Source organism: Bactrocera tryoni, chromosome 3 (genome assembly GCF_016617805.1).
Source record: "Bactrocera tryoni isolate S06 chromosome 3, CSIRO_BtryS06_freeze2, whole genome shotgun sequence".
NCBI lineage: Eukaryota > Metazoa > Arthropoda > Insecta > Diptera > Tephritidae > Bactrocera > Bactrocera tryoni.
Window position 1 is genome coordinate 67,531,809 of NC_052501.1, and position 15,012 is coordinate 67,546,820.

Here is a 15,012-nt window from a genome sequence, read left to right on the forward strand (position 1 = left end):
TATTTGGTGTAGTAAAGTTCATTATAAATATAAAAAAATTAGTTGAAGTTTGATTAGAAATACGAAAAGACTTTTTCGACTACCAGAATTATGTCATTTGCTGTCGCTATCGGTCTACTTTTGTAGCATCCATCCCCCGTTACTTTTGTGAACAGAACGTCCCATAGATTCTCGTTGGGATTTAGGCTTGAACTTACTGCCGCCCCTTTCAATACACCAATGTTTTTTCTTGCCAAAAATCCCCTAGTAGACGCAGCTCTATGAATTGGTGCGTTATAGTGTTGAAAATTCTAGATTTCACCCCCAATATTTTTCACCAAACTGCACTAAAACGTTGTCTAAAAGCCTTGTATATTTTTCTCCGTTCATTTTGTGTGACACAAATCAAACTGGAGTCTTTCCATGATGTCCAAATGCGGGCCATACATAAGCGATCCATCTTGAAAGTTTCTAGCGAATTGGGTTTCTTTCTCACGACCAATAACATGATAGTAATATTGAAACCTATCGGGCTCATCTAAATTAAAATTTTTCTCCTCACAAAATATGACAGATTGGCACTCAGGGTACCAAAAAAGGTACTATTCTGCAAACAGAATTGGCGCTAACTTGTGTCTTCGCCAAAGTCTAGGCTTAGCACTAATCTTTTCATATGGAATGGTGTTAACTGGTTTTAAGATTTATTGAACGCGTCGAGTAGTGACTGGTAGAGACATTTAACACCGAATTTGCGAGGGAATTACGTTCTTATTAACCGCCAAACGCCTGATTTATCGCACTTCGCTTTCTTTTATTGAAGGTGGTCGGCCTGTTCGAGGTGTTTTACCATAGTTTTTGGGATCTTTTAGAATATTTTCAATCGCATTCTTATATATTTTCATTCTCGTTGCAATTTTTGATATGGACATACCTGCTTCTGAGAATGCCACAATTTGGCACTGCTCCTCAATAGTGAGCTTGGTACCGCGCGGCATTTCTGTATAAAAATTTTCTATGTAAAAGTTAGATTTTATTTTTTAAGATAAATAAAAAAATGTTATCTCTTTATTTTTTTTATCAAGAATATATGTATAAATAATCTATATGTTACGACAAATTAAAATTTCTGTATTCTCTATATTTTTCCAGCACCCAGCATGCGCTTGAAGTGAGCACCACCGAAAAGAGAGAAAAAAAAATAAAATTACAACTGAGCCCACTGTACACGAACGCTTTGCAGCAACAAAGAAAATGGCCACACCAACAGTTTGCACAAGTCCAGTGAGATGGACAAAAACGAAAGCCACAAACAACACAAAACCTACAACAAATACGAAAATGAAACAAATACGTCATAAAAGGCCACAACCGCCAAACAGAACAATAACACCAACAACAACAAGTTTGACGCGTCTAAAGTTGTCTTCGCTCACACCAACAACAGCGCTGCTGCTCGGCACACTCACACTGCTGAGTTTACACGCACAAACGCAAGCCTTCTGTCCCTCGAAATGTCAGTGCCTCAGCGGCGAAGCGAACAGTCGGGCATACTGTGTGGACGCAGCGCTCGAAGACGTGCCCATACAGTTGAATCCCGAAACGAAATACATCAATTTGACGCGCAACAAAATACGCAATCTCGAATTTACGCTGCCATTTTATATGAAACTCGAAGTGCTCGATTTGTCGCAGAACATCATCGATACGCTGGGTTCGAAAAATTTCGAATTCCAAAAGGATATGCGCACATTGAATTTGAGTCGCAATTCGGTGAGCGCTTTGCAAAAAGATGCCTTCCGCGGACTGAGTAATTTGCTGGTGCTCGATTTGAGTTATAATCGCATTGAAGTGGCGGATGCCAGCGCTATGAGTGATCTCACTTCACTGATTAAACTCGATCTGACCAATAATAATATTGTGAGTTTAGAGGATAATTGCTTTCATAATATGATCTCGCTGGAGATTTTGAAATTCAAGAATAATCAACTCTTGGATGTGCCATCGAATAATTTGCAGCATTTGCATGCGCTCAAATCCCTGGATTTATCCGATAATCTAGTGGAATATGTACGCAATGATAGTTTCGAAGGTCTGCGTGAGTTGGTGATGCTCACGATGCGTGGGAATGTGATATCCGAGTTGGATTTGAGCGCTTTTGAGGGTCTGACTGCGTTAAAGCATCTCAATTTGGCTGATAATAATTTGACGGTAAGTGAACGAAAGAGGATGAGGTGTAAGGAAAACATAAAATATATACTACTGTGATCAAATTGAAAGGTGAATTTTTAATTTATACTTTGCATATTTTTCAAATCAGTAAATTTTTTTTCGGAAGTTGGTAGTACTGTTAGTGATATCTATTGCTAAAGATCACGTCAAAATATTCATTAGTATTTGAGTTACGCGTCGTTTTGTGAGACTCTAAAAGTGAAACGAATTCTTTGATTTTTACTATGTCTGAATTTATTGAACAAATAAGTGCGATAATGCACCATCTCATACTGCCTTGGTTATTCGCCATCATTATACTCTCGCAACAAAGTTGCCAAAGAGAGTATTATAGTTTTGTTCACATAACGGTTGTTTGTAAGTCCTAAAACTAAAAGAGTCAGATATAGGGTTGTATATACCAAAGTGATCAGGGTGACGAGTAGAGTCGAAATCCGGATGTTTGTCTGTCCGTCCGTCCGTCTGTCCGTACGTCCGTGCAAGCTGTAACTTGAGTAAAAATTGATATATCATGATGAAATTTGGTACACGTATTCCTTGGCTCCATAAGAAGGTTAAGTTCGAAGATGGGCAAAATCGGCCTACTGCCACGCCCCCAAAATGGCGGAAACCGAAAACCTATAAAGTGTCATAACTAAGCCATAAATAAAGATATTAAAGTGAAATTTTGCACAGAGGATCGCATTAGGGAGGGGCATATTTGGAAGCAATTTTTTTGGAAAAGTGGGCGTGGCCCCGCCCCCTAAAAAGTTTTTTGCACATATCTCGGAAACTACTCTACAGAGTCGTTTTCTTCAGGCATTTCCATATACAGTTCAAAAATGGAAGAAATCGGATAATAACCACGCCCACCTCCCATACAAAGGTTATGTTGAAAATCACTAAAAGTGCGTTAACCGACTAACAAAAAACGTCAGAAACACTAAATTTTACGGAAGAAATGGCAGAAGGAAGCTGCACCCAGGCTTTTTTAAAAAATTAAAATTGGGCGTGGGGTCGCCCACTTATGGACCAAAAACCATATCTCAGGAACTACTCCACCAATGAAATTCGGTATATAATATTTTCTTAACACCCTGATGACATGTACGAAATATAGGTGACATCGGTTCACAACCACGCCTTCTTCCAATATAACGCTATTTTGAATTCCATCTGATCCTTCTCTGTATAATATATACATTAGGAACCAATGATGATAGCGGAATAAAACTTTACACAAATACGGTATTTGAAAAATATGTAAATGACGGATAATGAAATCTCGATTATCACTTTACCATGCGAGAGTATAAAATGTATGGTGACACCCGAACTTGGCCCTTCCTTACTTGTTTTCATCTAATATCGTGCCGCAACCACCGCATTCGCCTTATTTACCTTCGCGTAACTTCTGGCTATTCAGCAAATTCACATGACCACTCCGAGGACATCGTTTTAACTCAATTGAGGATATAAAAGCTAAATCGAAGAAGGCTCTGATGGCCATCACGTCGGAGAATTTTTCCAAGTGCCATGATGACTGGAAAATTCGTTGACATAAGTGTATTGCAGCGGGAGGGGATGAGTTTGAATGAGATGAAATGGACAAAGGTCACCTTTCAATTTGATCACCATTTGTTGCCATTTCGGGGCTAGTTTGTGTGGTGTTGAAACATATGCTATCTTATCTTTTAATTTGGATCAAACTGAACACTGCGTGCTACATTTTATTCAAATCGGTGTTGTAGTTTGGGAGGTTACCCCGGATAAATCGTTATATATAATTTTTATAAATCTATATAAAAAAAAAACATTTATATGCCAAAGCGTTTCTTAAGAGTTTTATATTAAAGAGCAACCAATAAGATCCTTATTTCGAACTTAGTATTTTATAAGTTCAATGCTTTTGTATACTAGAGTGAGATTTCGAGCCTAAAATCTTTAAGCAATTTTCAAAATGTTGTCGACTCTAATTTGAAGATTTATCACACATCACACAGGTTATAATGCAAAATTACTTTTCCACCTATTTTTTTTAATATTGTAAAGTTCAAAAGATAAATTAATACAGAATTTAAAACTTGTACACATTATTATGAACGCTTTGGTAAAAACTTAGGTCACAAAGTTAGCTGTATCATTTGCTTCCAAGTCTAAAAAATCACCTGAGTTTGGCCTTATTACCAGTGAAATACTAAAACAGCTTCCTCAATGTGTTATAAGTAAAATTATTGCTATAATCAACGCTACTGTTAATCTAAAATAAAACAGGTGTACTTATGTCCGCTGCCAATACATTTAAAGCTTTTGGAAAAACTTCTTCCTGTGCGTGTTAACCACATACCTACTTGAGGAGAGGAAGTTGATACCGATGCATCAGTTTAGATTTCGGAAAAATCACTCCACTATTGACCGTGTGCATTGAATAACTCGAGTCATTAAAAATGCGTTTTAAGAAAAAAATTATCGGTCGTATTATTCGACGGTTTTATAGCTTTTGATAAAGTTTTCCATGGCGGGCTCCTAAATAAATGTTAGGTGCTTTTACCAAAAGAATATTACAATATCTTTTACTTTTCGGACCATTTTTTTCGAATTAAATATGGAGAACTCCCTGAAGAACACCGGCTTTTATTTCCTTTAAATCAGAGGATATAAGGACATGATTTGAAGGATAAATCGAAAGAAAGGCTTAAACTCAAATCCCTTTATACAGTAGCTAGACTCACAACTCGAGTTTTGTCGTAATCTATTTATTATCATATTTAAAATTCATATTAAATTTTACCATATATTATGGACATCAAAATCTTAAGAATATGGTTTCAGCAGTTATAGAGCTTTTAAATACAATTTCACGCAATTACTCCTAAAAGTAGGATAGATCATAACCTTGTTATCTATATACGAAACTCTACAGGGTATTGTCTCATAATGTGGTTTATGTAAATTGTTTACTGTCACGCTAATTTTTATTTCTAACATAGCCTTAAAACACATTCATACATTTAGGGTGTTAGTGAAATGAGGTCTCCTACCCACATGCCTGAAAGTGCTTTTAACTTTTCTTGCGTACTTTTAAGTGTCAAAGATTTTTTTTAGCAAAGTAAATATTTACTTTTTAGTTAAAAAGCCCCTTTGAATAAAAATAAAGAAAAGTAACTAAGGCATGATCTTCAAAATTTAATTCTCCGGAATATATGTACTTCTAAATTCATTTTATGTGTAAAAAAATTCAAAAAGTCTTTTTTCCATACAAAATAAATACAAAGTTTGAAATGAATCGGCCAAGTAGTTTTTAAATGACAATGAACACGAACTTTGAAAAAGTAGTTTTGTTTTTCTCAAGTCTTAAGTTTATGAACGAAAAAAGTGACGAAAAAAAATTACCCGATCTTGTCAAAAGTGTGCTAAATAATGTACCTAATCCATATTTAAGAAATAAATTCGCAAAAAAAGTATTTATTTTACCTTGAAACCCTAACCCCTCTTTCAAAAAGTAAAAAAAAGTAAGCAAGAGGAATAAATAAAATATTTTCCATCATCCGTTTTGAACATAAAATGTATTTAGAAGCATTTCACGGCGAATATATTATTTAAAATCATTCCTTGGTTATTTTTCTTTGTTTATTGCATTGCACTTCGACTAAAATAGTTTCAATAACACTTTTACTTTTGTTTAGTGTTCAATTCCAGCAAAGTGTTCTCTAATTTTTTTTTTGAGGTACCATTCACCTTTTAGTTTTTTTTGATTAATCCTTTCTGTTCAGTTTTTATTTTAATTTCTCCACGTACTTTTTGCTTCAACTTATGCAGTCCTAACAGGTTTACTTTCTCATTTCGCTTTCCATCCTTCTACATTATGCATAAGATGCTGACAGTCGGCTTAAATAATACAATAGCGCAGACGTTAGATCACGGTTTAATACGAGTGACATTTTTGGTTTCTATGGAGATGCATGCTTAAAATGCATTTGATTAAATATTAGTCTCGTATTTAAAGTGCAAAACTGAAAATCAGTGTTAACAGTATTTTAATATAGAGTTGAGGAACCAGCAGAAATTTAAATTTAAATCGCATGCAGTTACCAGCAATTATATAATATTAAATATATAATACCATAATATTTACAATTTTTAAAAAACTTTTACAAATAAACAACGCAATTTTTGTACTGGCAGTATTGCTTTACCTTCTTCTAATATATATTTTCATGTCTGAAATATTGTCGATATGTACGCGACAGGCCATTTACACACATTTCATTTGCTTCATTTTCGTTACTAATAACTGAGTCTTATCATCTCTGCTGGCCAACCATCGATTTTCACTTAACAACTACCTTGAGTGCCTGCAATGTCAGCAATATCGTGTCGAGTGCACACATAATTTATCGCATAACCTCTAAATGCACATTCAAATGCAACCGCAAGCCACTGCAAGAACTGTGAGCAGCAACAACATGAACGATACTACAATTATCGCGATGGCGCTACACGTTCTAGTATTAATGCAACTATGAGTGCTGTGCCATTGCCAAGTTTGTCAGCTCAAATGGGCAGCACTTAATAACAAGTAAAGTGGTTGCGCATACGAGGTGGCGTACCTGTGCTTGCGTGTGAGATTTGTTGAATTGGCTGACGGTGTGAGATTTTCGAAGGCTACATTAAGAGTGTTGTGACATGCGGGTAGTTATTAGTTAAATATATATAAATACGTTTTATTAATTAACAATTTGATTTATAAATTGGAAGTGTGGATAGTAGAGTATGATACTTGGCTAAAACTACTATGCTTATTATGGAATGGGCAGTGAAAATTGTTAGAGTGAAGGTAAAGTGTTTTCAATAGTTTAACGAATAATTTGATGTTAGACCACTAAAGTGTCAAAATATTTTGTACACGCTCATAAATATTTTTAGTCACGTTATTTAAGGGGTTTTAGGTTGGAAGGCCGAAAAAAAGCGAGTTTTCTGAGAAAACTTTTAACTAAAAATTTGTACACATATTATAGTATATTTTAACTGTATTTTGAGACTTATTTTAGTAAAAAATATTTATTTGGAAAGGAAGTAGCTACTCTCAAAAAAGAGGTTTTGCGGTAGCTTCTATATCTCTGAACTGGATCCTCTGAAATTAAAAAACCAAACACATTTCGTTAAAGTACTGTTAAATCTAATAATTAATTGAAAAATTAGTAAAAAAAAAAAAGATATTTGACAAAATTGCAGTTTCACAAAAAAGAATCGATTTTCTACCGAAATTTCGGACTTAAATTGTTTAAAAAAAATTTATCGATGAGAAAAAATCTTCGATTAATTACTAAAAAATATATATTTGAGACTAAGCAAAAATTTTAACAAAAAAATGTTATAATTGTTCTGAGCTTAGATTAAAAATTCTAAGTTAAGTCGATAATTCTATAATAATAATATTTGCTTAAAGAAAATAAATCAAAACAAAGAAAAGCATTTTCCAAGATTCAGTAGAAGTTAAGACTGATATTATTTCAGTAAACTCAATGTTGATAAATATATTTTATTATTTAAATAAAATGATTTATTCATTGCATATTATGCTGCAGCAATTGCACTAATCTTCAAAGCAGCAACTGCTTCACTTTCATAATATTAAAATTATTTTTTCATTTTTACATTTTCTCATTTTGCATTTGCTCAATCACCTTTTGGCTTTTTAAGTTCTATTTGCATAATCATAAGTATATTTGCATAGCGTTTCATTATCAGACTCATCAGCATTTTACCAAAGATTCTCTGCTTATTGCATTCCAATGCACACTAATCAAACATGAATTTCCATTTCAATCAATCAAATAATGGCAGATTGCTTACCTATGCACGAGGAGCCGTGTAGATTAAGAATTGCAGCTGTATGTCTGTATGCGTGGCTGTATATACCTGTAGAATGATTGGCTGACTGATTGCTTTACTGCTTATATATATTTGCTTATATATATTTGCAGTAACGTAAATATACTTGTACATATGTATATTAAACTGTACATATATGTTTGTATACGTGAGTATACGCTGTCGTTAGTGCATCTTCGAATTTATGCTTCACCCTTACGCTTAAAATGCAGCTCCAAAACCAAGACTACACTCTGTGCTTGTGTGAAGATTGCAAAATGGCAAATGCATGAGTTCAGTAGTGCAAAATAATTATTGGAAATCGAGTTGGTAATCAATCACTCGACTCATATATGTAGTGGTTCGGCGAATTCATTATTCCACAAATAGATCATGTGGCACGCAAACAAGTCATGATGCATGCTTAAGATACCAAAATGTTGGGCAGCAATGTTGAAATAGGTGTTGCAATATATGGTATATATTTTAAGAATATAAAGTTTCAAAATTTGCGTAGAAATGTGTATTTTGTTTAACTTTTATTGGGGCGAAATGTAAATTTCGGTTTATTACGTTTTCTTGCTTTGCATTTCAAGCGTTAAAGTGACTCGCTTGCAAAGTTCAATGAAATTTTAATAGTAATAAAAATATTAGTGAAAAGTAAATCCTTAAAAACATTTAGCAGTAAATTCAAGCCATAATTAAAATATAACCAATGATCATTCTTTATCTTATTTATTCGCCTTTCTTAGATGGTGCCTACACAACAGCTCTCAAAGTTATCGAATCTCACATATTTGTCGTTGAGCGGTAATCGGTTTACGCAGCTGCCCGCGGTTGCTTTCATGAACCTGTTTCATTTACGTGAATTGCATTTGAACCGCCTGGATCATCTCAATCGTATAGATTCAAGGTAAGTTACACAACAAAATCAATTTACAAAACTTACATGAAACATATACAAGTAAATCATGGGTCTGTAACTACATATTGTTGCCTAAAATTCAGATGAACGTAACATCACTTTTCATAAATTTATAGGCGAAGGAAAACGATATCATAGAAATCACTTATATTGAAACAAATTACAGTTTCGGTTATAAACCGGTTATATATTGGTTATTATATCTGACAACGATTTCAAATTTTTTTTTCGTTGATAGCAACGATATAACAGCAACCACCAAAATTGAAACAAAATTTGAGTTTTGGTTATAAAATAGGTATATATCGGTTATATAATGGTTATACATTGGTTATACTAATATTGAAACAACATTTGAGTTTTGGTTATAAAAGAGGTTAATATCGGTTATGTATTGGTTATACATTGGTTAGATTGGTTATATTGAAACAAAATTTGAGTTTTGGTTATAAAATAGTTATATATCGGTTATATATTGGTTATACATTGGTTATACCAGACAGTATATAATATAATAGTATGATGTATTAAATCATAAGCAATAAAAAACTCAATTCCGATTTTTTTTTGTGATACGTAGTTTTGCATTTCGGGAGACGATATGTATATTCGTGCAGTGTTTCCTTTTTTCAAATTTTGAGGGTTTATTTAAGATATATATATACCACAGCAATATTCAAATAATGTGTTTCTGGCAATACCTGGCTTCTACTCTGAAATAATTACATCAGAATATACGAAATCAAGCCAACTCTGGTTGATGTGAACTGTATTCCAACCAATGCTGCTTTGAAGGTCTGGAATATAATGCAGTTGATGTAACAATTTTTAGCTGCCCTTTTTCAAATCATTTGCTACTGGTCTTGCAACATGAGGCCGCGCGTTGTCGTGAGGAAAAATTATTGTCTCAAATTTGGTCTCGAATTCCAGTGATTTTTTCGCAATTGGTCGATATAATTTGATGAATTGTTGTCGGTAACGTTCCCGATTAATAGTTTCACCCGGCTTAAGAAATATATGTGAACGATTGTTTGTCAGTTTCGTTGGTTGACGAGCAAGCAGAAGAGTCGCTAGCGTGCGCACAATAGAGTAATGCCAATTCATATAAACTTTAACTTCGTTGAATATTAATTTGGAATAAACAATTGGATATTCCTGACACACATAATACAGCACCCCCTACTGTACCCCCCAAATACAGAGGAAAGCAAATGGAGGCGTCATGGATATTCAGCTTTGCCGTTAGTTTGTCTGGTTGGCCAGCTTCACATATGTCCCTTTGGGTATAGAGTTGTCGCAATGAATTCATTTTCATCAAGAACCACAATCCGGTACAAAAGGACTCCTTTTTGTGACGTAAATGAGGACGAAATTCTGTTTTTTTGTGGCCTGCAATATCGTTTTTCTCAAAGATTCTGCGAGTTATTCTTGTATTTGACAACAATTTGCATCGAATAGTGCTTTCGGCTCCTTTTCTTTGAACATTTTTGATCGCCTAGGACTTTCTCTGTTTTTCAAGCCAAAATTATAAAATTTAAATCGGGCAAACCTCTTTGGTCACGTTCGCTCAGCTAACGCTTGTTCACCATAAACTTCCACCAAAATTCGATAGCTTTCGTTTAAAGGTTTCTTCATATGAAAGAAATGAAGAAAAATTCTGCGCAGAAACACTTTATCGAGGTCAAAATATATGACAAACTTGAGTGCAAAAGAATTATTGTTATTTACGCTTCGAATGAATAACATATACTGAGAAAAACCCATAAGGAAAGTAGCTTCAGAATGGTTATAGTACTCTAGATTTCAAGAATTTGAAAACATTTTTTGAGATAATGCTAATAGAGTTTGTTTTGTGATTTCGAAAGAAGCTAAAATGAGTTGACATTAAAACAATAATTTCAACCCAAACATATAAGAATCAGTATCGAGAACATTATTTAACGAATAGATCCACCTATAAATCAATACATAGTTTATAGGCTTTTTGACACGCTATTACTTTTCTAAGCAATATAAGTGCTGGAAGGTAGAAGGCAGTAAAATTCTTATATAGAGCGGGAGCGTAAAATGACATTGGGGAAACATACTATAACGAGTATATCATTATATGTATAGGGTCAAACCATTTTATCATACTCTAAATTTCAACCTGCAATAACTTTAACAAAAAAAAAAAGAATTTTGACGAAATTTTATAACACGGAGTATTCGTCTGATCCCCTTTCTAATGAACTGCTAATTTTCAAATCGGTGATTTTTCGAAATTTTCGTTGACCACTTGATGTGGTTTGACCCTACAGCTAAAGGATTCGTGTCATTAGTTCTCAACTGACCTCTTTTGGGGTCATTCGTACTTTCTGTTAATGTAAGCAATTGTAGAATTTTTATAAATGAGTACCTGACGTGACATAATGGAATGGTTTTCGTAAATTAAGTTATGTTATAAGCTCATAAAGAAAAGCTTTGGTACTACTTTAAATTTATTTTTTTTTCATGAAATTTTTCCATCTTCTGTGTAGCTTAAGCTGCATACACATCAAAATTACCAAAATTTCCTAGAAGAAGAAAAAATAATTTTTACTTCTCTCCATCGTTTTTTTTATAAGTATGTTTATTTAGTCGCATAAACATTTTACATCTGTCAACATGCTTTTATCTTCCAGCCATTTGTCAGTTTATATTATAGGTACTCTTTTTATAAGGTTTTTATGAATTGTTTGTGTTTAGGTTAGGTTAGATAGCTGATCAAAGATGGCACGTGGACCGCTATATGTTTGTGAAGACACTGAAAAGAAGAACTCCTTTGTTCGAACTTATGAATTAGCAAAACGCTTAGTAGTAAATATAAATTTGGACTAGCGTTTAACTTCCACTCCCGCTAGTTCGATGGTATCTTTGAAGGTATGCGCTCCCAAGTATTTAAGTCTTGATCTCACAAACGCGTCACAGTCGAGAAGGAAGTGTTGAGTTGTTTCCATCTCATATTCTTCAATACAGTTTTTGCTAATAGATTCCCAACCTTACAGCATACACGCCAATGACCTGTTAAAAGCCCACAACTACGAAGAGGCTAGCCTTACTGAGAGCAAAAAGATGACTAGATCTGTTGCGATCGATTTTGGGACAAAAGGTTTTTGCGACAGCGCATGTACCGTTGGTGGCCCAGCGCTGGCCAAGCCATCTAGTAGTATAACAGAAGAGGATGCAGGAGACTCCACCATCTCTTATCCTACCGATAGCAGTTCTAGGGTACTTGCTTACTCATCAGCATACCAGTCTTATCACAAAGACACTCGATGCTATTGATAGCGAGTTTAGGCACTCCTCGACCAAACCCTGAACTCACTGTTAATGAGGTCAAGACAAGCCGCTCTGCTTTCTGAGTGAATGGTCACATCTCTGAAGGAGGCTGCATTTCGGAGTAGTGGATCGGTTACTACCTTAATATTTATGCCTAAGTGTATCCAAAATTTGTGAAGTCCTATATAGAGGTCGAAGACTCTATAAAATAAATGTTTCTTTTTATTTTAAGAGATTATCCATTAAAGTATGTTGGGTTTTCCTGACTATACGAGTATTATAAAGGTGGCTCCAAACACATTGAGTGCTCAAGAATTAGTTTTCTGACAACAAATTTTTGATAAAATTTAGAAGCTATCAGAGCACTTAAGACAACTCGCTTGCTCTAAGATTTCTGAAAACAAATCGGTTTCCTATAAGCACATACAACATGTTGGGACAAATCAAGCTACAACTCCTCTATGTATGATACATAAATGGGAATATTTTTATAGACTCCCGAAATATGGTATGCCGGCTCGAACGCCACCGGGGCAGTACAGGGCCGCTTACAAATCGAGTCACATTGTAATTATGTTTCCTTCATACAGCGACTTAACAGCCGCCTGTTAATTTGTCATTTGTCAGATCTGAGCATAAATGTCCATCACTTTATTGCCTTTGGACCTTTATTGTGTTGCTGTCATCATTGAAATACTCGTTACGTTCACCAAACATGTCGCAACCACATGTAGATGAAGCAAAGGGTCAATAATACAAATAGTAATGCATTTAACTATTTTGTATTACAATATATTTATATACCACACAACAGAGAACAGAACTATGTAGCTTGTATATGGAGCTGCTCACGACAATCAAGCAATCAAATTATGCAAATAATTCAATAATTTCTCTGGGGTGTAATTTTCATATGAAAACACAAAAGAAAAGCGTACGAGTGCGGGCAAAACGAAACCCAGCATACACACGCTTATGCTGACAATTTCAATATATAGAAGTATACATATATGATGTGGCAAATACTTATGTATGAAATGCATATGCGTCTGTTGAGTGACGCGGCAAGTCAGCGCGTGTCTTCAAGTGCTTCTGTATTGGTTACAACTTTATTGAGACACACACACACACAAGTATAAACAGCAGAAGCGCGACTTGACTGCATTTGATTTGATAACTTGCCACACCGCCACCAATACCACGCTAAACGAATGCTTTGATACATAAACCATTTGTTCAATCAGCTGCCTCATACTCATGCCGGCACACACACTCTCACTCTCTCCCTGTTTCACTACTCAACTGCTCGTCCCGTGCTGTATAGCCATCCGCAGACACCCATAATATTGCGTCTAATTTCTGTGACGCGTATTGATGCATCCCAAGTTGATTTGCGATTAAGTCATGTGCATGATTATTTGTCTGCCTTTGCCACGCAAATAGCTGGCGCACGTACACACACATGCAAGAGGAAATATTTTCATACGCAAATATGCTCATAAACTGAAACCATTTTCTTACATATCCAGCAAGCTCGTGCTTCATTTCTTCGTTTGTCTGCATACCGTCTGCCAGCTGTCTATCAGTCATCGTCCTTGTATTCCTAACTAAACTACTATACATACATATATAAAAAGGCCTTGCCTTGGCCTTGCCATCGCCAACATTGACACTCTGCGCACTCGGTTCAATGTGTCTTAATGTGCATTTTCGCCTCAGCGCGTTTTGCTCTGTGTCTATGAATTTCGCTAACGTTGGAATATTTCATTTTCCTTTGCGCCTGATGATATGTTAAACATCCTTTGGGTAATATTACAGCATATAGCAGGCAATATTGTTATATTACGACTGTTTGCAGTCAGCTGTCAACAACTGATGGGCACATAAATGGTTACATGACAGTTTTGGTATGTTTCATTACTGGTAATTGAAATGTGTCCGTGTTTATTTTTGTGTAATGAGACGGGAAGTACGAAAATGTTGGTCTTTAAATAACTTACTCACTGAAATTGTTATTAAAGTCATTCTACTAAGTATGAGGAAAATATAGTGGAATTTTGCTTAAGACTTTAAAATTGTGAATATTTCTGTCTTTATGGGTGTTAAAATGTGTGATATATTATTTTTACTTATAAAAAAGTTGATGTTATTTTTTAGTTCATATGCGTACAGTATGGGCAATATGACCATGGCTTTATACATAACATTTTAAAATCCCTTTTTAGTATTTAGCTCTATTTTTTTATGATATTTAAAATACATTAAAATGGTTTTAAAAGTAATATTTTTTTTTTCAAAAATATTTTGCTGGTATAAGAAAATATATAATATACCGTCACCAAGCACAACAACGTATCATCAAAAAAATCAAAATTTATTTTTTATTGCATACAATTCACTATAATAATATAAAATAAAATTTTCAGCTTCCGTTGTCAGATATAACCACTATATAACCAATATATAACCACTATATAACCCATATATAACCAATATATAACCCATATATAACCATTTTATAACCAGAACTCAAATTTTTTTTGAATATGAGTGATTTCTATTGTTTCTATTTCCTTCGCCTGCTATCTTATGATAAGTGATGATATGCTATTTTGCATTTTGGGTGACAACATAAGGATATGACTCTTAAAAAAAATTATATTCGCTCCCTTCATACAAGAGGCATGACTGTTTCACTTCGTTTCCTTTTAACAAACTCAATCTTA

At 34.4% G+C, this 15,012-nt stretch overlaps 1 protein-coding gene across 1 annotated transcript in view; it reads left to right on the forward strand.

Moving 5' to 3' along the window:
• LOC120770341 (nyctalopin) overlaps positions 1-15,012 on the forward strand; it is a 262,497-nt gene that overhangs the window by 219,866 nt on the left and 27,619 nt on the right. The window contains exons 2-3 of the mRNA XM_040097739.1: positions 1,129-2,187; positions 8,814-8,974. Coding sequence (XP_039953673.1) covers positions 1,231-2,187; positions 8,814-8,974 — 1,118 coding nt within the window. The 5' untranslated portion in view covers positions 1,129-1,230. The remainder of the gene's footprint in view (positions 1-1,128; positions 2,188-8,813; positions 8,975-15,012) is intronic.